This window comes from Mustelus asterias, chromosome 26 (genome assembly GCF_964213995.1).
Source record: "Mustelus asterias chromosome 26, sMusAst1.hap1.1, whole genome shotgun sequence".
Lineage (NCBI taxonomy): Eukaryota > Metazoa > Chordata > Chondrichthyes > Carcharhiniformes > Triakidae > Mustelus > Mustelus asterias.
This window is the reverse complement of record NC_135826.1, coordinates 6,141,424-6,163,988: the sequence shown is the minus strand read 5'-3', so window position 1 is coordinate 6,163,988 and position 22,565 is coordinate 6,141,424. Positions and strand designations below refer to the sequence as shown.

At 48.8% G+C, this 22,565-nt stretch overlaps 1 protein-coding gene across 2 annotated transcripts in view; it reads right to left on the bottom strand.

Moving 5' to 3' along the window:
• malt2 (MALT paracaspase 2) overlaps positions 1 to 22,565 on the bottom strand; it is a 52,200-nt gene that overhangs the window by 14,394 nt on the left and 15,241 nt on the right. For both annotated transcript variants that reach the window (XM_078198108.1, XM_078198109.1), the window contains exons 6-13: positions 21,157 to 21,335; positions 17,629 to 17,725; positions 14,265 to 14,312; positions 13,373 to 13,426; positions 10,638 to 10,841; positions 7,458 to 7,635; positions 5,514 to 5,588; positions 4,854 to 4,981 (exon numbers count right to left, since the gene is read on the bottom strand). In XM_078198108.1, the coding sequence (XP_078054234.1) occupies positions 4,854 to 4,981; positions 5,514 to 5,588; positions 7,458 to 7,635; positions 10,638 to 10,841; positions 13,373 to 13,426; positions 14,265 to 14,312; positions 17,629 to 17,725; positions 21,157 to 21,335 (963 nt within the window). The remainder of the gene's footprint in view (positions 1 to 4,853; positions 4,982 to 5,513; positions 5,589 to 7,457; positions 7,636 to 10,637; positions 10,842 to 13,372; positions 13,427 to 14,264; positions 14,313 to 17,628; positions 17,726 to 21,156; positions 21,336 to 22,565) is intronic.

The following is a 22,565-nucleotide window of genomic DNA, read 5'->3' as shown; positions in this document are numbered from 1 at the left end:
TCCTTCAGAACCAGACAGGAACTCACTTTCAAAATGAAAGAGAAACTGTGTTTTTCCCTGCAAGCTTAGCGCCTCCCATTAGCACGAGTCTGTCTCTGTCAATCAACCTAATCAAAACCCTACGCTGAAACCCCAGGGCAAAACCCAAGTAAACACAAATGCATTAACTCTGTTTAGACAAACACACCATTAGCTAAAATCCTGTAGTCTCAGCAATGCAGCTGCATGTTTTTACAGATAAACTGACTCCTTGCGACAAAACACTGGCTCTTACAAAAAACATAATATAAATAAATTTTGTAAAGGCACAGTATCATCACAGAAGATACCAAGATAGGTTGACAAGGGTACAGAGCTTGATACTGTTAATTTTACCAAGGTTCTTAACAAGGAAACATAACAGCTCAGGGGATACAAGGGTAAAGGGGCAAGTTGGATCCAAAACTGGCTTAGTGGAAGGAAGTAAAGGATAACAGTTGCCTGACACTTTTGTGACTGGAAGGCTGTTTCCAATGAGGATCTACAGGGCTCAGAACAAGGTTATTTGCTTTTTATGGTGAATACCAACAATTTAGATTTAAATGTCGGGGCCATCATTAACAAGATACAAAAAAAGTGAACATGTGATTGAAAAGCTTTAGACTGCTGGGAGGTTTCGGTGGTCTGGTCAGTTGGACTGAAAAGTGACAAATGCAGATCAATGAAGTAATGCATTTGGGGAAGGCGAACAAGACAAGGAAACATACAAATGGCTGGAAACCGAAGAGTGTAGAGGAATGGAAGAACCTTGAAGTACATGTCCAGGGGGAGGCGATGGTCTAGTGGTATTATCGCTAGACTATTAATCCAGAAACTCAGCTAATGTTCTGGGGACCCGGGTTTGAATCCCGCCATGGTAGGTGGTGGAATTTTAATTCCATTTTTAAAAGAAATCTGGAATTAAGAATCTACTGATGACCAGAAGACCATTGTCGATTGTCAGAAAAACCCATCTGGTTCACTAATGTCCTTTAGGGAAGGAAATTTCTTATCTGTTCTGGCCTACATGTGACTCCAGAGCCATAGCAATGTGGTTGACTCTCAACTGCCCTCGGGCAACTGGGGATGGGCAATAAATGCTGGGCAGACAGTGATGATGTGGAGATGCCGGCGTTGGACTGGGGTGAACACAGTAAGAAGCCTCACAACACCAGGTTAAAGTCCAACAGGTTTATTTGGTAGCAAATACCATTGTAGAAACTTGATGTCTGTGTCGATATGCGCGATCTTCTTGGAGATCCTCTCCACTTGGAGCCGGCAGTTTGCGGTGTCGATGGTAGTCATGATGTGGAGATGCCGGCGTTGGACTGGGGTGAACACAATGGTTTTTGCTACCAAATAAACCTGTTGGACTTTAACCTGGTGTTCTGAGACTTCTTACTGCAGACAGTGATGCCCATGGCTCATGAATGAATACTTTTTTAAAAACCCTGAAAATAGCCAATACAAGGTAGTTAAAAAGTAAACTATCCCAGATGACTTCATTAGCTGAGGAATAAAATAGAGAGTTTATCCTTGAACTGTACAAAACACTGGTTAGGCCACAGCTGGACTACTCCCTGTTTTCATTGCTCTCCACCTTATTTTTTATCCACCCATCTAATCTCATCTCGAATGGTAACATATCATCACTCTCAACCACTAATCCTGGAAGTGAATTCCACAGCCTTGCGGCTTTGTGTATGGACATTTCTCCGGCTCTTTGCTTGCAGGAAGAGAAGCCATTGCTAGATTAGATTAGAGGGACGATGGTGGAGAGGGGTTGGAGGAGATTAGGATGATCAACCGTGTCAAAAGCTGCAGATAGGTTGATGTTGCTGAAAAGAGGTATTTTATCTTTATTACAGTCGCATAGGATGTCATTTGGGACATAGATAAGAACCTTTGATAAAAGCTGAGGGCAGTAATCTGTCATACACAACACCAAGTCGCTGAGGCTACTAGGCCAAGTCTACCTACACCCTTATTAATGTTTGCTGGAAGTCTCTCTATCCACACTTCAGGAACAAAGTGCGTCCGTGTGTGTCCGCGTGGGTGTCCGTGTATGTGTGTGTGTCCGTGTGTGTGTGTCCCTATGTGTGCATATGAGCTGCTATATCACATCAGACAAGGAAACCAGTCACATGAAAAGGCTGCTGAATCATTAAGGAAATGAAAACAAAAAAGAAAGAAAAAATGAGGAAATACATCTGGTTAAATTTACGGGGCAAAGGTCATTGATATTTAAAGGGCATTTTCAGAATGAATCTAAATCAAAGTTAAACTGAATCATTACCAGAGAAATTGAGGGTTGCACAAGGCGAACAAGGGGAATAGGAATTGTTTTAAGCTGGAGGGTAGAGGGGGAGGGGCTCTGTTTGTCAGGGAGCTGCAGGTTCAAAGGGAGGAGACAAAGAAGGCAGAATATATGGTTTTGGTGTTCAATGGTTAAGTTATCCTGCGTTTAATTAAAAAGACTCAGGTAACTGATTTATGCTCTCTGTGCTTGATTAAGTCTGGGTGTGGACTCAGAACAAAGTAAACGGATACCACAGAAGGTAATAGACGCTGAGCGGTAAGCATGAGCACAGACATTTTGTGGCTGCAGAAATATTTAAAAACTCTTGTAAATACACCTGTTGCACAATTAGAAACTCGTGTCCACTCTGCATTGCTCTGAAAGATATAAAAGATGTGGCTGTACCCTTTCCAAAATGGCTGACTGTGTCTGCACAGCAGTGTTAGCTTCAGGTACCATCACCTCAAAGGAAGATCAGCAGCCATGACCCTTAGCAACTGCTCCTGGTCCTGTTAAATTACAGCAAATGCCCTGGATAACAAGCTGGCAGTGGGAAGGAGATGGGTGATGATAGGGTTGCTAACTCGAGGTGAAAATATTTCAGGGAGGACTCATCTTGCATCGCCAATCAACCTTTTTCCTAATTTCTATAAACAAAAGTGTTTAAAGAAAATGAAAAAAAAAGTTGGCAGGACTTTTTGTGAAACAGAGGTGGCCTGCCGTTGGCTGGTGGCGGGATGTTCTGGTCCCGCCGTTGTCAACAGGGTTTCCCGTTGAATTCACCCCTCCCCGCCGAGAATCATAGAATCCCTACAGTGCAGAAGGAGGCCATTCAGCCCATCAAGTCAGCACGGACAACAATCCACCCAGGCCCTATTCTGGTAACCCCACATATTTACCCTGCTGCTCCCTCTAACCTAAGCATCTCTGGACACTAAGAGGCAATTTAACATGGCCAATCAACCTAACCCGCACATCTTTGGACTGTGGGAGGAAACCGGAGCACCCGGAGGAAACCCACGCAGACACGGGGAGAATGTGCAATCTCCACACAGACAGTGACCCCGGAAATTGAACCCGGGTCCCTGGCGCTGTGAGGCAGCAGGGCTAACCACTGTGCCACCGTGCCGCCCACAAAGAGAAATCCATGAGAAACCCATGACAGGGCTGTGCCATCGGCAGCACCGGGAGATCTCACCATGTGAATGGCCAGAAAATTCCAGCCCCTGGTTACCTTTCTCCTGGGTTGTGAACATTAGTGTCCAGGAGAAGACTCTTCAACATCTGGGGCCAAGGGTAAATCAGGGAGGTAAAAAAATCACGACAGGAAAATTGGAGGCAGGGCTTGTAGATGCCGGGGGGTGGGGGTGGGGGGGAGCAAGAACAACAGGCAGGGGTTAGACAGGAAATCAGCAGGATAACAGAGACATTGGGCAAAGAGAGGGGAAGACAAAAGGAGAAGGGGGAGGAAGAAAGGGAATGAGGAAAACCATTATTAAACCATAATGAAATGCTGGAATTGCTCAAGGCAGGAACGTGCATAGAATCATAAAATCCCTACAGTGCAGGAGGAGGCCATTCAGCCCATCGAGTCTGCACCGACCACAATCCCACCCAGGCCCTATTCCCATAACCCCACATATTTACCCTGCTCATCCCCCTGACAGTGGGGTTAATTTAGCATGGCCAATCCACCTAACCCGCAAATCTTTGGACTGTGGGAGGAAACCGGAGCACTCGGAGGAAACCTACGCAGACACGGGGAGAACATGCAAACTCCACACAGACAGTCACCTGAGGCTGGAATTGAACCCGGGTCCCTGGCGCTGTGAGGCAGCAGTGCTAACCACTGTGCCACCCTGCCGCAGCTTGGGATGTACTGCTTGGAGAGTGAGAGACTTCACATCTGAGGTGAAGTGAGAGAGAGAATGAGGCAGAGAGGAGGAAGAATGTGTAATAGGCAGGAAGTGACCGATGCCACTTTAAAACAGGCAGGAAGTTGAAAGTCTGAGATATAGGGATGGAGAGGATGAGGCGGGCAGCTCAGAATAAATGAAATAGTGAAGCTGTGTAAATAAAGCAACATTACCGTAGCGACAGTGGAGGATGTCACAAGCACTTCCTATTGGGACAGGAAATCCCAGTGTCCACAGGGACATACCCAAGTCACGAGTGAATCAGCTGAAACTCCTCCTTTCTGTCTGAGTGGGCCAAATCCAACCCAAAATCCTACTGGAGATCAGGCGGTAATCATGGATCCTCCCCCTGATAAATACCAATGAGTTGGGCACAAAGCCCAGTATTAGGAAGAATGGACAGGCAGCCAGACTGCCCCAGGCCAGCAGGGAGATGGGATACATCAGGCTGGATAAGTACAACGTGGCCATAAAGAACAGTAACAGGTCTGAATAGAACAGGGGGCAATGACCTCCTTCTTTAACCTGAACGTTTCCAGCTCTTTGCAGCCCAGTTCCTGAGCGAGCATTGCCTTAACCCAGTGAGGAGAGCTTTATTCTTTGTGTAAAATCAAACTCACCTTCTGCAACTTTATCCAGGAGGACTGTGATTTTCTCATCCTCCAATAAACGTTTCTTCAAGAAGCTGATGAAAATCCCATTTGCAAGCTCCCCTTGGCTAATTTCATACGCCTCTGCATCCGGGCAACTGGAAACGTTCAACAAATGACAAGTCTGTGAATCATTAACACTCTCTGAAATGAGCCACCGCGTGGTCAGGGACTGATCACTGCCCATCGTTCAGCCACCTAATCTTTAATTACATGATAGCTCGCCCTGGAGACCTTCACCTGGACTGGCACCTAACCTAGGACCATCAGCGGGCCTGGCACCTAAGAAAGGACCACCACATGAACTGGCACATGAGATGGGACCACCACCTGGTTTGGGGTCTGCAATAGGACCACCAACATGACATCAATGAAACAGGTGATCTGGATATTATCACGTTGCTGTTTATGGGAGCTTGCTGTGCACAATATGACCTACGCATTTCCTACACTTCAATGGCAATGTGTTGGCATTAAATCAGCCTGCCAGATTCGGAGTTGTGAAAAGCACAATCAAAGTTCTCTCTTTCTATGGCTGAAGTTGGAATATCTCTAAGAGGCAACACTGTAAATAATTACAAAATTAGGCTGCTAAAGTTGGAGAGGATAAAGAGCAGATGTATTACTTACGTAGCGTAACCGTAGACAATATTCGCTGTGACCCTCAGGGCTTCCATTTGTGGAATGATTTCATCGTGCATGTTCCTGAGAAGGGAAAGTTACAAAGAAGCCCTTATTATAGTCACATTTATACCTTCACTGGTCCCACTGCTACCCCATCACCATCCTTTTTGTCAGATAGTCATTTCTGCTCTCCCTTCTATCACAAACCCTTCCTCTGTACTTTCCTCTTAGCTCAACAAACACCCCCAACTCCCCTCACACACACCGGCCCCCCACCCCTCACCCCCACACACACTGACACCCCCCCCCCCCACACACACCTATCCACCCACTCGCACCCGCACACACTTACCCACCTCCCCCCCCAACTGCCCTCGCACACACCAACCCACCCATACCCCCACACACACCTACCCACCCACACCACTGTCCTCACACGCACCGATACACCCACACCACTGCTCCCACACACACTGACGCACCCCCCACACACACCTATCCACTCACTTGCACCCACACACACCTACCCACCTCATCCCCCCGACTGCCCACACACACACCAACCCACCCACACATCCACCCACAACCCCGCCACCCACATACACCACCCACCCACTGCTCTGTCCCCACACACACCTAACCAAGCCCCGCCAACCACCCCCGCATACACACCTATCCACCCACTCGCACCAAGACACCTAGCCATCTCCCCCCCCCCACACCTGCACCCACACACACACACACAACTACCCACCCACCCATTCCTCTCACACACACACACTTCTAACCAGCCCTTCCTGCACACACGCACCTACCCACCAACTCCCCTGTCCCCACACACACCTAACCGAACCCCCCCAACCCACCCCCACACACCTACCCACCTCTCCCCCAAACCTGCCCCCCGACACACGCACCTAGCCAGCCTCCCACCAAACCCCTCCCTCCCACCCACCCTGCCATCTACCCACCTAACCCTGAATTCTTTCTCTTGGCTCAGAATCTGCTCAAAAGCTTCTCCTCGCTCACTTGAGCTCTGATGAAAGATCACTGATCCGAAATGTTAACTGTCTCTCTCTGAGGGCCTTATCTGCCAAGTGTTTCCAGCATTTTCAGTTCTTATTGCCGAAGGTTGTAAGCCTGACGATGGTTTATCTTTGCTTGGGGTGGGGAAGGGGAGGGGGTGGGGTTGGGGTTGAGGCGTTTATGAAGGAAAAGGGAAATGAAAAACCTTCACCTCTCAGACAACCTCTCCACCCAATTCCTGGTGGCCATACACCTAGACTCTGACCCTGGTTTAAGAGTGAAGCAACTGCGCTGAGAGGGACCAGCAGGTGTCGGATGTGGGAACTTAAAATAATCAGACCAGAGGGCGGGACAAGAGCACCTTTGCTGTAGCTGCCCCAGGAGTGCAGAGGGAGCTCTGTTCTGTATCTAACCCAGGCCTTCCCAAAGTATGGGTTGCGACACCCAGTGGGGTCGTGAGGTGAGACTTTAGGGGCATAGGCTGATTTTTGGGCAACTGTGAAGTCTCTTTAAATATTTGGGGTTATTTTTCTATTGGTGGGTGTGGCCGAATGGACTGCTCTGTGAGGCCTGATTGCTGCTGCAAAAATAGCGTGAAAAAGCAGGTGTTCAGTAACAGACCACCCCCCCCATCGCCCCTCTCCCCACAACTCTCTGCACACCAGCTCTGAGGTCACACAGTCTGAGGCATTAAAATGGGGTCACATGGGATCAGTTTTGGGAAGTACTGATCTGACCCGTTCCACACCTGCCCTGGAAGTGTTTCCTGGACAGTATGGAGAGGGATTCACTCCACACCTAACCCATGCTGTTCCTGCTCTCAGTGCCCTGGGAGTGTTTGATGGTGTCTGTGCTACTCCCCAACACCATGAACACAGATACTGAGAAGCGAGAGTGCAAGAACGAAATTCTCCTTTTCTGCACCTTTTGCGACACATGTCAAGGAGGAAGACATTCAGCCCAGTTTGTTTTTCTTGCATCAACTGCAGAATGTTCTGGACACACAGACAGTGCTCGGATGTGTAGGAACCTGGAGCATCAATGGGTACCATGAAACTGTTCCCGTAGTTTTCATATCCATGACCAGCGTAATACAGCAAACCTGAGGAAAAATCAACAAACAGCTCCCCTCAATAAAAACAGACACCTTGGACACACAGCCATCTCTCCCAAAACACCCCGTATCTCCCCCAAAACACCCCGTATCTCCCCCAAAACACCCCGTATCTCCCCCAAAACACCCAGTATCTCCCCCAAAACACCCCGTATCTCCCCCAAAACACCCAGTATCTCCCCAAAACACCCCGTATCTCCCCCAAAACACCCAGTATCTCCCCAAAACACCCAGTATCTCCCCCAAAACACCCCATATCTCCCCCAAAACACCCCGTATCTCCCCCAAAACACCCAGTATCTCCCCAAAACACCCAGTATCTCCCCCAAAACACCCTGTATCCTCCCCCAAAACACCCTGTATCTCCCCAAAACACCCAGTATCTCCCCCAAAACACCCAGTATCTACCCCAAAACACCCACTATCTCCCCCAAAACACCCCGTATCTCCCCCAAAACACCCCGTATCTCCCCCAAACACCCAGTATCTCCCCCAAAACATCCAGTATCTCCCCCAAAACACCCAGTATCTCCCCAAAACACCCCATATCTCCCCAAAACACCCCGTATCTCCCCAAAACACCCCGTATCTCCCCAAAACACCCTGTATCTCCCCCAAAACACCCTGTATCTCCCCCAAAACACCCCATATCTCCCCCAAAACACCAAGTATCTCCCCCAAAACACCCAGTATCTCCCCCAAAACACCCAGTATCTCCCCCAAAACACCCAGTATCTCCCCCAAAACACCCAGTATCTCCCCAAAACATCCAGTATCTCCCCAAAACACTCTGTATCTCCCCCAAAACACCCATATCTCCCCCAAAACACCCATATCTCCCCCAAAACACCCATATCTTCCCCAAAACACTCTGGGAGAGATATGGGTGTTTTAGGGGAAATATGGGTGTATCTCCCCAAAACATCCCGGATCTCCCCCAAAACACCCCATATCTCCCCAAAATACCCTGTATCTCCCTGACAATAGACCCTGCGAGCGGTCTTACTGTTTTGCCCCTCCGGCCGATGGGCGGGGCAAGCCAGTAAGATGGCGCAAGAACCGACCTATCAGTTTCGTTAAGGATTTCTCGCCTCTCGCGATCTTGTCACCACCAGATATCCGGCACATTCAGCCTCCCGCCCATTTCCGGCACGAGGCTGAATAATTTATTCAAATCATATTCAAATCTGTTTTTCATTGATTTTATGCGCCCGGGCGTTATCGTCCGTGTGTGGCCTCGCCGGGGGAGATTCTCTCTGGCGAGAATCACAGCTGGTCCCCAACAACAGGGACTAGTCATGATGGCCTCGCCAGTAGAACTGAAGGACATTGAGGACCCACGAGGAGGTCGGAGGCACTGCTCACCGGGCACTAGGCATTTCCAAGATGGCAGGGCCAGAGGGGGGAGGGAGGAACAGATAGAGGGTGGCCAGTCGGTGATGTTGGGGGGGACCCGCTGTGCACTCTGCATTGCGATCAGTGGGGCACGATGGGGGCTGGCCATGTTTGGGCATGGTCGGGCAGCCGATCGTGGGGGGGGTGGGAGGAGGAGAAGGGGATTGGTTGGGCAGGTGTAGGGGGAGTTTTGCACAGGCAGTGGGTCCCCACGATAGCTGGGGGGTGGTGGTTGCTGTTTTTAAGCCATGGAGGCAAGCTGCCAGCAGCAGAGGCTGATTGACAGGTCACTGCTGCTAGAGAGACCTGCACGTGCGCAATGGTGCCCTCTGCTACTCTCAGCCAGCGTTCGGGTGACTTAAGCCCCGCCCCCTCCCTCTACATGTGAGAAACCATTTCTGTTGGTTTTTCATGCACTGAGTGCATAAGATCGCAGATATGAACTCATCTAAAAAAACAGATCTGATCCTCTCCTGTTTTCACACCTGTCCTAGACTTCGAAATGTTTTTGGTAAGTTCGCACCTCCACCTCCCCACCACCGCCCCCCCGCAATGTTACACCCAACTTTCACACCCAAAACTCCCCCAACAACTGACCCCTGTGTCACACCCAAAACTCCCCCAACAACCGACCCGTGTTCACACCCATCTCTCCCCCAACAACTGACCTGTGTCACACCCAAAACTCCCCCAACGATTGACCCCTGTGTCACACCCAAAACTCCCCCAACAACCGACCCGTGTTCACACCCATCTCTCCCCCAACAACTGACCTCTGTGTCACACCCAAAACGCCCCCAACAATTGATCCCTGTGTCACATCAAAAACTCCCCCAACGATTGACCGCTGTGTCACACCCAAAACTCCCCCAACAACTGATCCCTGTGTCACACCTAACTCTTTCCCAACAACTGGCAGCTTGGACAGGATTTTTCAGCCACGCTCGCCTCAAAGCCAGAAAATCATGCCCGAGGTCAACGGACCTTTGTGTAGCGCCCCCGCCCACTACGATTCCTGTGGCAGGCGGGACGGGAAAATCCTGCCCTTTGTGTCACCCCCAAGTCTCCCCAAACCATGACACGCTGTGTCACACTCAAACTCCCCTAAAAACACAGATTCCCAATACTCACTCCCAAAAACACAAACTCGCTGCGTCATACCCACTCCCCTCTCCAACAGGACGGACACTGTGTATAAGATCTACCTCCACCCCCACCGCATCCAACAACACCGACCGCCCTGCCTCACACCGGGCTCGGAACTTCAAACCTCAGGCTATACTAAAGTAGCACATCTCAACTCCAGCTTCAATCAATGGTTCAGCATCACTATGTTAGTGAGTGGAGGGAGGGTCAGGCTGGTTAATCATCATGGCTGCTCCTCATCACTATCCGCTAATTCTTGCTCAGAAGCGAGCAATGCAGGTGGCGGACAGGATCAGCAGAGCGACAATGCCCCGATGGTCAAATCCCCCAGCAACACTGCAGGCATGTCGAGCTGGCATCTGGAGTCCCTGGAACGGTGCCCAGCTTTGAGAGTTGTAAGGAGGGGTAACCTGTTTAAATCCGGGTTGGAAGAGTGAAGTTGTAGGTACCATACACTCCCTTGTCAAGCAGCAGCAGGAATTCATTCACGGCTCTGTGCATCTCGAGTCGGGTGAGGTCGAGAAGGGACACAACCTTGAAGTCGAGTTGGCGGAGGAGGTTGGTGAGCTCGTGCACATCCACCATTGGAGCCTTCAGCTGCTTGTGGTATAAATAATTCATGTTCCCCATCAGCAGGGCCACCTTATCTGTCGCTGAAAGAAAGAAGGAGTGAGTAGCAGCATTGCAAGTCCCCTCCGTATGGTCTGGAATCAGCAATAGAACGCATCAGGCTTTCAGTGTCAGCATCAAGCGTTTTCGCATCAGCTAGAGATGGCATAGGTCAGAGTTCAGAATGAAATTCACTTATCAATAGCATATCTCAGCCCCATGACACATGACAACACAGAATCACTGAGCAGAAACTGATAGCCAAGTTCCGCACGCATGAGAATGGCCTCAACTGAGATCTTGGGTTCATTCACACTATCTGTAACCCCCACCATACTGTCTGGGTTTGCAAAATCCTACCAACTGTCCTGGCTTGAGACGATTCACATCCTTAACCTGTGATTATCCCTCTCTGGTAGTCATGATGTGGAGATGCCGGCATTGGACTGGGGTAAACACAGTAAGAAGTTTAACAACACCAGGTTAAAGTCCAACAGGTTTATTTGGTAGCAAAAGCCACACTTTTGCTACCAAATAAACTTGTTGGACTTTAACCTGGTGGTGTTAAACTTCTTACTGTATTATCCCTCTCTCCATTCACACTGTTTGTACCTGTAAAGACTTGATTACCTGTAAAGACTCGCATTCCAAACATTCTTCACATTCCAATCTATAATTATCTTGCAATTGTGTCTTTGTCTACATATGCCGTGTTTGTGAACTAACCTCCACTCACCTGATGACGGAGCAGCGCTCCAAAAGCTCATGATTCCAAATAAACCTGTTGGACTTTAACCTGGTGTTGTGAGACTTCTTACTCAGCCCCAAGCTCAGGGAATTACCAGTGCAACTCTTCCTATCTCTCGGGCGCTTTATGCGCGTTGGGGGTCATTTCTAAAGGTGGGTCCCTGCCCACTAAATGTGAATTGATACTGGTCAAATATTTCTCACACGGGAAGGAAATCCAATCTGCTGTTGGCTTAAATTGAACCAAGGTCCCTAACGTAAAGAGTCTGCTCCGTGAGTCACCCAATCATTCATCCCCCCTGAGCCACTGAATTCAGCATTATTAAATTGAAAGATCTATTGCCTGATGTTCCTGAAGCTTATCATAAATTAAAAATGGATATAAAAGAATAAATTCTTTGTCGATCTGTTGCAGAGCACAAATATCTAGTGCTGCACTGTCAGAGGCGCTCACTGCCAGGTCAGACGGTAAATCGAGGCCTTCCTGGGTAGAAAAGAAAGATCCCACGCTGCTATTCTGCAGAAAGGCAAGTGAGTTCTCCCATGTATCCAGGGCAATTATTCATTCCTCAATCAGGATCACTACAAAACATGACTTGGACATTTTCACAGTGCTTTGGTGGAATCTTGCTGTGCACAAATTGGCTGCTGTGTTTCTAACATCACCACGGTGATAATACTTCAAAGAAAAAAGTACTTTACTGGCTTTGAGACATCCTGAGGTTGTAAACAGTATTAGATTTTTGTCTAGATTCTTGTGTTCATACCGCAGTGACGTGGAGGGAGGGGGATTGTGGAGAGGTGGGGGGTTGTAGGAGACGGGGGTATGTGGAGAGGGGGTTGTGGAGAGGGAGGAGATGTGGAGGGAGGGGAGTTGTGGAGAGGGAGGAGTTGTAGAGGAAGGGGGGATGTGGAGGGGGGGGGATGTGGAGGGGGGGGATGTGGAGAGGGGGAGATGTGGAGGGGGGGGATGTGGAGAGGGGGGGATGTGGAGAGGGGGGGATGTGGAGGGGGGGGATGTGGAGAGGGGGGGGATGTGGAGAGGGGGGGGATGTGGAGGGGGGGGGATGTGGAGAGGGGGGGGATGTGGAGAGGGGGGGGATGTGGAGAGGGGGGGGATGTGGAGAGGGGGGGATGTGGAGAGGGGGGGATGTGGAGGGGGGGGATGTGGAGGGGGGGGTGATGTGGAGAGGGGGGTGATGTGGAGAGGGGGGTGATGTGGAGAGGGGGGTGATGTGGAGGGGGGGGGATGTGGAGGGGGGGATGTGGAGAGGGGGGGGGATGTGGAGAGGGGGGGATGTGGAGAGGGGGGGATGTGGAGAGGGGGGGGATGTGGAGAGGGGGGGGGATGTGGAGAGGGGGTGATGTGGAGAGGGGGGTGATGTGGAGAGGGGGGGACGTGGAGAGGGAGGGGACGTGGAGAGGGAGGGGACGTGGAGGAAGGGGGTTGTGAAGAGGGAGGGGAGTTGTGAAGAGGGAGGGGAGTTGTGGAGAGGGAGGAGATGTGGAGGGGGGGGGATGTGGAGGGGATGTGGAGGGGGATAGGGTGATGGTATTAATCATTTTTTCTTTTTTCTGTATTATCCCATTTCTTCATCCGCCTGTTCTTAGTGTAGCCATTGCCCAGTGGCCCATTGTAGCCACCCTTCAGGAACAGCCCAGGAGCATGAATCAAACCATTATCCAGTGAACCACTGGTGAATGCCCCTCTGGACAGAGATCAGGCCCAGTGTCAACATGGTTGACACACATGGTCCAGGTTCACCCAATGATTAGTTCCCTTTGTGGAAAGAAAATACAAAGTGATTTGAAAACTGTGCAAATTTACCACAGAAATCCACAGGCGGACGGAGAGTTCTCAGCAGCGGGTCCGGACTGGAATCTATAGAAAAACACAGAACAACATCCATGAGCTTTCATTGGAGACAGAAAGTGCAATGTGGATCATCAGTTACCAAGGCTTAACCGTCTGGATTCACACCCTCACTAACCGTGATTCGCACCATTATTGCTCAGAGTTATTTCACAGAAGTAGATTCAAACAAAAATAAGCACGAAGGCCGCAAGCTGTTGGAACTGGTGATAAAAAGCAGGCCGCGGTGCTTAGTTTTAAGCTGTAGAAGGGGGTGTGAAGATTTAGGGAAAAAATTCCAGACCTTTGGGCATGGAATTCTGAAGGCACATCCATGGGCGGCACGGTGGCACAGTGGTTGGCACTGCAGCCTCACAGCACCAGGGACCTGGGTTCGATTCCCAGCTTGGGTCACCGTTTGTGTGGAGTTTGCACCTTCTCCCCATGTCTGCACGGGTTTCCTCCGGCTGCTCCAGTTTCCTCCTACAGTCTGAAAGACGTGCTGGTTAGGTGCATCGGCCGTGCTAAATTCTCCCTCAGTGTACCCAAACAGGCGCCGGAGTATGGCGTCTAGGGGATTTTCTCAGTAACTTCATTGCAGTGTTAATGTAAACCTACTTGTGACACTAATAAATAAACGTAACACAAATGTGTGGCTGTTTCCAAGAGGTAGGGCTGAAGGATTGCAGAGTCCTCAGCACTCTGCAGTGCTGGAACAGGAAACATAGATAGGGAGGTGAGAGGCTATTAATACATTTAAATTGGAGACCCTGGGAGCCAACATTGGCCAGCGATGTTTGCTGATCACCGTGTGATGTGAAATAAGATATGGGCAACAATGCGTCGGATACCATTCTGCAAACATTACCTTCATCACTGCCCACGAGGAATGCCTCATTGATGGAGGTATTGGGTCCTTGAAGGACAAAGAAGAAAAATAAATTTGTGACAGCGGTAACAATGACAACACTGAAGGTTTGTTAAGATAAAATGTCCTCAAATAGATTTTGACATTGCACTACCTGGGAGGATGGTGGAGGCGGGATGCCTCACATCCTTTAACAAAGTACCTGGATGAATACTTGGCACCCCATAACATTCAAGGCTATGGGCCAAGTGCTGGCAAGTGGGATTAGGTGGGCAGATCAGGGCCTTCCATGCATCAGTGCAGCCAAAGGGCCTCTTCTGCACTGTAGTATTCTGTGATTCAGTAATTGTGTTGTAGAACAGAAATGCACTGACTAGAACAAATCTCAACATGGATGTCTCCCATTTCACTCAGGCATTAAGTTGATGGCAAAAGAGATTCCATCTTTTCCAATCAAAGCTAAACTTTTATCAGTTCCCCGTTAAGTGCAGCAACAAATATTAAACAGAGCGATACAAAACCCAAACACGCCAGGGTCAATCGCACCAGCGGTGCTTTTTGTGACAATAGATATAATTCATTCTCAGATTGCAGTTAACACTGGCAAGGTCACTTTTACTGTGCAGGCAGCTCTGAGAAGTCACAATGATATTTGTCACTGAACTTGGGCAGTAATCAATTATAAAATGGGTGAATTGCTCTGTCACACTGGAGGGTATTCAGAGTCAACATTGTGGTGATCAGACTGGGTATGGATGCCAAGCTCATTTTTTTTGATGGGCACAGGTGAAGTAGCTGGGTTATTAAAGATCGTGAATGTAGTCCAATCCGTCACGCAAACCAGCCTCCCATCCATTGACTCTGTCTACACTTCCCGCTGCCTCGGCAAAGAAGGCAGCATAATTAAGGACTCCACGCACCCCCCCCCCCCCCCCCCCCCCCCCCGGACATTCTCTCTTCCACCTTCTTCCATCGGGAAAAGTCTGAGGTCACGTACCAACCGACTCAAGAACAGCTTCTTCCCTGCTGCCGTCAGACTTTTGAATGGACGTACGTCGCATTAAGTTGATCTTTCTCTACACCCTAGCTATAACTGTAACACTACATTCTGCACCCTCTCCTTTCCTTCTCTATGAATGGTATGCTTTGTCTGCATAGCACGCAAGAAACAATACTTTTCACTGTCTGTTAATACACGTGACAATAATAAATTAAATCAAAATCAAATTTTATGAAACAATTGTAATTGGCGGCAGCCCACAAACTATCAAAGTTTATTCTGAATTGAATTTCCCCCGCCCCCATCATGGGTCCACCCTCTTCAGACCCTGTGGCCTTCAGGCCCTGCCCCCTCCCCTTAGGCCCCAACCCCTTGGCACTGCCTGCTGTCCAGTGGACAGTGTCAGGGTGCCTGGTGGGCATTGCCAAGGTCTCAGGCTGGCAGTGCTAGGCTGGCACTGACCAAGGGGCACTGCCTGCCCCTTTCACCGACCACCTGGGAGGGGGGGGGGCTTCAATGGCCTGTGATCCCACCGGCAAGGCCATCACATCAGGGCTCCATTGGTGAGGACCATATGTGATCCTCGCTGGTGAGGACCTCCACTGGCGAGGCCAAGGCAAGTGAGCCAGGGACTCACTAATCATATTTAAATTACTCAATAGATATTTAAATCAGCCTCATGTCCTTCCTGGGTGCCAGGCTGATTACACCGGCAGAACGGGGCCAGTATCATTGAGCGAGGTGAGAAACCGGGCGCAAACCTGGTTTTTTCCCTCTTGCCTGATCTTATCGCCTCGTCACGCTGACTGAATGGCGTGGCAGGCCAGTAAGACCAGGATTTTGACCCAGCAACAAAAAGGGATTGTCGACATATTTCCAAGTCAGAATGGTGCGTGACTTGGAGTGGAACCTCTAGGCGGTGGTGTTCCCATCTATCCGCTGCTCTTGTCCATCTCGGTGGTAGCAGTCGTGGGTTTGGAGGGTGCTGTAAGTGAAGGCTGGGTGAATTGCTACAGTGCGTCTTGTAGATGGTACACACTGCTGCCACCGTACACCCGTGGAGTGGATACATAAGGTGGTGGGTGGGCTGTCAAATATACCGGCTGCTTTGTCCTTGATATAATTGAACTCCATGAGTATTATTGGAGTTACACTCATCCAGTCAAATGGAGAGTACTCCATCCACTAATCATAGCCAGATTAGCTGTAGGAATCTGGCAAATAGCCTCACCACCTCGACACTAGGGAAATGAAAAAGCAGCCAGGAGTCCTGTGTTCATCCAGTGACTCCTGCCATCTTTGTTGATGGTAGGTGAGGATAAGATGGGCCTCTAGAGGTAAGGGAATGGTCAAATAGACTGCAAGTTATTGGAGAGGTACCTGGCAGTGGATAGCAATTGACAAGTGGTGTGCAATAGGATTTGGGAGTGTTGAATGATCCTAGCCATTCTGAAACCATTGCCTTCACCAGTGCCCATGAGGAACACTTCACTGAAGGAGGCATTGGGTCATTAATGGATAAAGAAGAAACATAAACTTCCGCAATTATGAAACCGAACCATAGGGCGGCACGGTGGCACAGTGGTTAGCACTGCGGCCTCACAGCACAAAGGAGCCAGGTTCAATTCCAGCCTCAGGTGACTGTCTGTGTGGAGTTTGCTCATTCTTTCAAGTCTGCACAGGTTTCCTCCGGGTGCTCCGGTTTCCTCCCACAGTCCAAAGTTGTGCGGGTTAGGTGGATTGGCCATGCCCCTCAGTGTCAGGGGGATTAGCAGAGTAAATCTGTGGGGTTACGGGGAGAGGGCATAGGTAGGATTGTTGTCAGTGCAGACTTGATGGGCTGAATGGCCTCCTTCTGCACTGTAGGGATTCTACGATTCTATCTCAGTGTGAGTCTGTTTTTACGGAGATGAGGGGAGCAAACTGAGTAGAACAAATTTCCCAGAGGAACAAAGACCATAGATAAGTATAAGTAAACTTTTGCAGCCTTAATAAAATCCCACCAAAAACAGGGGTTGGCTTATAGACCAAGTGTCAAAGTGAACTGTTGGAGTGGGTGTGGGTGATCGCCATTTTGAAATATCATCCAGCATCCAACACAAAAAGTGGGCGTATCTTAAGCTTCCACACATCTTCACTTGTTCCCTTGTATCTATCTGGTTGGAAGGTATCAGGAAGTAAAACGTGCATTTAGGGTGAACAATTGACGCTGACTACAAGTATAACATCTTGTGGCTGAAAAGCAAGAGGGTAGGAGTAGACATACATGCCGAGTATACGATTTTTGGGGTTGGTAGAATGGGGTCGCCTTATACGCCAGGTTGATTTATGCTCTGAGATTTATGGTAATTGTGCTGAACATACCGATCTCCACAGAAACAACCTTGCTCCAGACTTCGTGATAAAGATTAAACACGTGGCAGCAATAGTCCCCACGGTCAGCAGTCGTGACTCCATTAATCTGGATGTAAAATTGATAAGAGGGAAATCAGTACACCTTCGCCTGTTTAGATGTTCACATCACCATTTGGTTATGCACTTCCAGTCAGGAAGTTGGTTGTAACGGCAGAGAACCAGCTCCTTCCCAGAGAAGGAAGAGTCTACTCACTGTCTTTTACCGTGGACTTGGTCTTACGATCCAGCTGACAATACTGTGGTACAAGACATCAAGGTCTCTAACAACAACTTGCCCTTTTCCTGGGGCCTCAGCAGCAACTGATAGGGAGGTCCCAGGTCCTTAGAAGGTCTTTGGCTCTGTGTCCGCGTTGCTGGATCTCACTCTAGTGGGGGGAGGGGGAGGAGGTAGGGTATTCCATTTGATCTCAGTCTCCTAAATCTGGGAGGTGCCAAACAGCCAGGAGTCCTGCCCTTGGTGATTCTCCAGGGGTTTCCTACTGGAATGACATGCTTGTGAGCTTCAGGTAAGGAGGGGGCAAGTCCTCCTCGTCCTTCATGGTATCCTCATCCTTTAGGGGAGGCGATGGCTTAGTGGTAAAAGCAAAATACTGCTTATGCTGGAATCTGAAACTAAAACAGAAAATGCTGGAAAATCTCAGCAGGTCTGACAGCATCTGTGGAGAGAGAATAGAGCCAATGAAGAACTGATGAAGGGTCATCCAGACTCGAAACATTGGCTCTATTCTTCCCCCATGGATGCTGTCAGACCTGCTGAGATTTTCCAGCATTTTGTTTTTGTGTTGGTCCAGTGGTATTATCGTTAGACTATTAATCCAGAAACTCAACAAATGATCTGGGGACCCAGGTTCGAATCCTGCCACAGTAGGTGGTGGAATTTGAATTCAATTTTTAAAAAAATCTGGAGTTAAGAATCGACTGATGACCGTGAAACCATCATCAATTGTTGGAAAAATCCATCTGGTTCACTAATGTCCTTTAGGGAAGGAAATCTGCCGTCCCTACCTGGTCTGGCCTACATGTGACTCCAGAGCCACAGCAATGTGGTTGACTCTCAACTGCCCTCGGGATGGGCAATGAACACTGACTAGCCAGTGATGCCTGTGACCCACGAATGAATTTTTTAAAAGTATCCTGACACTCTCAAGAATGACCACCCATAAAGTAACGGAGGACAGCCATGGCTCAGTGGGGTCTCCCTTGCCTCTGAAGATCAGGAGTTCAGTGCATCTCCAGAGAATGGAGCAGGTAATGCAAGCTGGCACAACAGTGAGGGAGTGGTGCATTGTCAGAGGTCTCTTCTTTCAAGTCTGGCATTGAAACCATTGCCACCTCTGTCCTGTCAGGTCAACATCAAAGATTCCAGGGCAAAATCAGAGAAAGAGCAGGGGAATTCTGCTATCCCAGTATTTACCCCTCAACTAAAACCTTCGTCAGACGATCTGCTCACTTACTCTGTGGGAGCTTTCTGTCTGAAAATTGGCTGTCACATTCCCGCATTTCAAATGTACTTCACTTGGTTAAGGTTTATTTATTAGTGTCACAAGGAGGCTTACAATAACACTGCGATGATGCTACTGTGAAGTATCCTGGCGTAAGGAAAGGTTTTGGATAAATGCAAGTCCTTTCTCTATTTCAAGGGTGAACAGCTAAAGCCTGCGGAATTGCACCCAACATTCAGCTTATTTGAAGCAAAGGGGAGAGATAAAGGGAAAAAAATAAAACAAATTAAATCCACCAAATTTCTTGAGCAGAAAAGTGAAAATGTTTGTCAGCTGATTGAGTGCGATAACCAGGAAATCCTAACCTGCATCTGCTGGACCTGAACTGGGAACATCTAATGTTTGCAGAGAGGACTCCCCATAAACATACAAATGAGGAGCAGGAATAGACCATTTGGCCCCTTGCGCCTATTTCCATTTGATAAGATCGTGGCTGATCTGACTGTGGCCTCTATTTTCCTGTCTACCCCCATAGGTGGAGTGGTGGCACAGTGGTTAGCATTGCTGCCTCACAGTGCCAAGGACCCGGGTTCAATTCCCAGCTTGGGTGACTGTCTGTGCTGAGTCTGCACATTCTCCCCGTGTCTGTGTGGGTTTCTTCTGGGTGCTCCGGTTTCCTCTCACAGTCCAAAAGACATGCTGGTTAGATGCCTTGGCCATGCTAAATTCTCCCTCAGTGTACCCGAACAGGTGCCAGAATGTGGTGACTAGGGGATTTTCACAGTAACTTCATTGCAATGTTAATGTAAGCCTACTTGTGACAATAATAAATAAACTTTAAACCACCCTTTGATTTACTTGAGTCAAGAATCTATTTAATTCAGCCCTAAAAATATGGCCCAGCCTACACTGCTGTCTGGGGAAGAGAATTCCACAGTGTAGTGACCATCTGAGAGAAAGAAATTCTCCTCAACTGCATCTTAAATTGGAGAGCCCTTATTTTTAAACTGAGCCCTCTAGTTCTCGCCTCTCTATAAAGGGAAACATCCTTTCAGTATCCACCCCATCAAGTCCCTTCAGGATATTATATACTTCAATAAGATCACCTCTCATTCTTTTAAACTCCAATGAATACAGACCCAATCTGTCCAACTTTTCCTCATAAGGTCTCTATTTTGAAGTACTCTATCCCTTTCATCCCACGAACTTGGCACCGCCACTCTCCACCTTCTCAAAAACAGTGGGATATTGTGATATTTATCAGAATCCAGATTTAATATCTTTTGTTCACACATCCAGGCTATGCCGGAGTACGGAACCCACAGTGGAGCCTTCCTCTGTTAGGAAACGTAAAGGCAAAATTCACCTGAATTTTGAAACCTAGGCTCTCAGTTGACTAGAAAGAAATTTGCATTTCAAGCCTGATTGAAGGCATTTAATGAAGACATTTAAAACCAAGTTCTTCAAAATCTGCACCAAACTCCCAAATACAGAGTGTGATCCCAGACGATCATAAACAGAAGAGATCACAAAGTTGAGAAAAAGGTCACTGGACTCATTGAAGTCCATTCCTATTTTACTCACACCCTCATTCCTGCCTTTGTTAGCTCCAGACGTGACTATTCCAACACCGTGCCGCCTTACAAGGGGGTTTGTGTCAAATCTTGTTTGATAACAGTCCTGTGTTGCACTTTGTGACAATTTACAACCTTCAAGGTGCTATAGAAATATAAGTTTTAATTCAACATCAGTGAATGCGTTAAATAATTGCGCAGTCCAGGCAGTGTGACAGCAGAAGGGTTTAATACTTCTAACACTTAGGAAAGACTTGGGGCTGGATTCTCCGACCTCGTTCATGGCCACCCCACTGCAAGTGAGGACAGAGAATTTGGCGTTGCAGCTAAAACTCCATCACTTTCAGGGGCACCAGAGAACTCCAGCTGCAAATGAGAGGGGGAGATTTTCGACGTTGGCCTCCAGCACAGTCAAACATTCAAAGCCTAGCCAAACATTTGGGCCAAAAATGGTCACAAACCTTCAGGTACGATTCGTTTGCCTCGGGCAGCTTCCGGCTGTTGCAAAACCACTGGTACTTTGGCGGAGGATCACCGACAGCATAACAAGGAAGCACCAAGGTGTCGCCCTCCTTCAGGGTCAGTGAGCTGGGATGCACCACAATGTGCACCCTGTTCAACGTCAGGCAAAAGCCACTCACTGCAGGGGAAACAAAACAGAAATTCCATCATGAAGGTCGATGACAGGTCAACTGTGCTCAGTCTCAGTAAAACCACACATCGGCACAGTTGGTTAGCGCTGCTGCTTCACAGCTCCAGGAACCTGGGTTCGATTCCCGGCTTGGGTCACTGTCTGTGTGGAGTTTGCACATTCTCCCCGTGCCTGCGTGGGTTTCCTCCGGGTGCTCCGGTTTCCTCCCACAGTCCAAAGATGTGCAGGTTAGGTGCATTGGCCATGCTAAATTGCCCTTTAGTGTCCCGGGATGTGTAGGTTCGAGGGATTAGCGGGGTAAATGTGTTGGGCTGTGGGGAAAGGGCCTGGGGTGGGATTGTTGTCAGTGCAGACTCGATGGGCCAAGTGGCCTCATTCTGCACTGCAGGGTTTCTATGGCATTTTGATGACAAAACAGGGCAACCCTGCTGCGATAGCAGAGAGAAGCAGCATCCATTGTGCTACTGGGATGTACATGTCAGGAGGTCCTGGGCCTGCTCAGTGCTGTATTAGATGAGTTTCTCAGGTTTGTGAGAATGGGAAGGAGCTGTGGCTCCTGCAGTTGGTCTCTGAGTGAGGTGAAGTTCATTCTGCCTGCTTGCTCCCAAGTGAATCCTGTGGCTATCAGTTGAGAAAAGTATGGGCTCTGGCACTGGATCTCTGTCAGTTCCTGCAATCTCCGATATTTCACTAAAATTAACATTCTACTGGTGTTGCAGGGTGTCCAATTAACTCCAGTCCCAGCCTCACCTGAATCTCACATTCGGGGCTCTCTGACCCATTTTGAACTCCCGAGGCGCTGAAACCAATGGTGGGGGCTAACTGAGATTAGCCAACTCAGCGATCGTCTTGTTCTTGGCACCTACTCCGAAGAACATGGCTGAAAACAGGAACTAACTGGACGATCAGCATGGTTCGATATTATGGAGCGTGCCCCTTGACTAATCCACAATCTCACTCCTCATCTTGAACAGATCAAGTCTTGTAAGATTTAGAAAGTGAGAGTCACGGACAGGCAGCGGCTAAACAAGCCTCATTTTCAGGCAGCCCGAGCTGTGTGTGCAGGAAGGAGTGGGTTTTAAGGTTGAAGCAACAGGCAGCAACTCTAATGTAAAATGACCGCACCAAGATACAGGATACGGAAAAGAGGAAGGAACCAGCAGAGCTAAGAATATCGAGCAGCTAATACAGGTGCTGCAGTCAATCTGCACTCCGCAG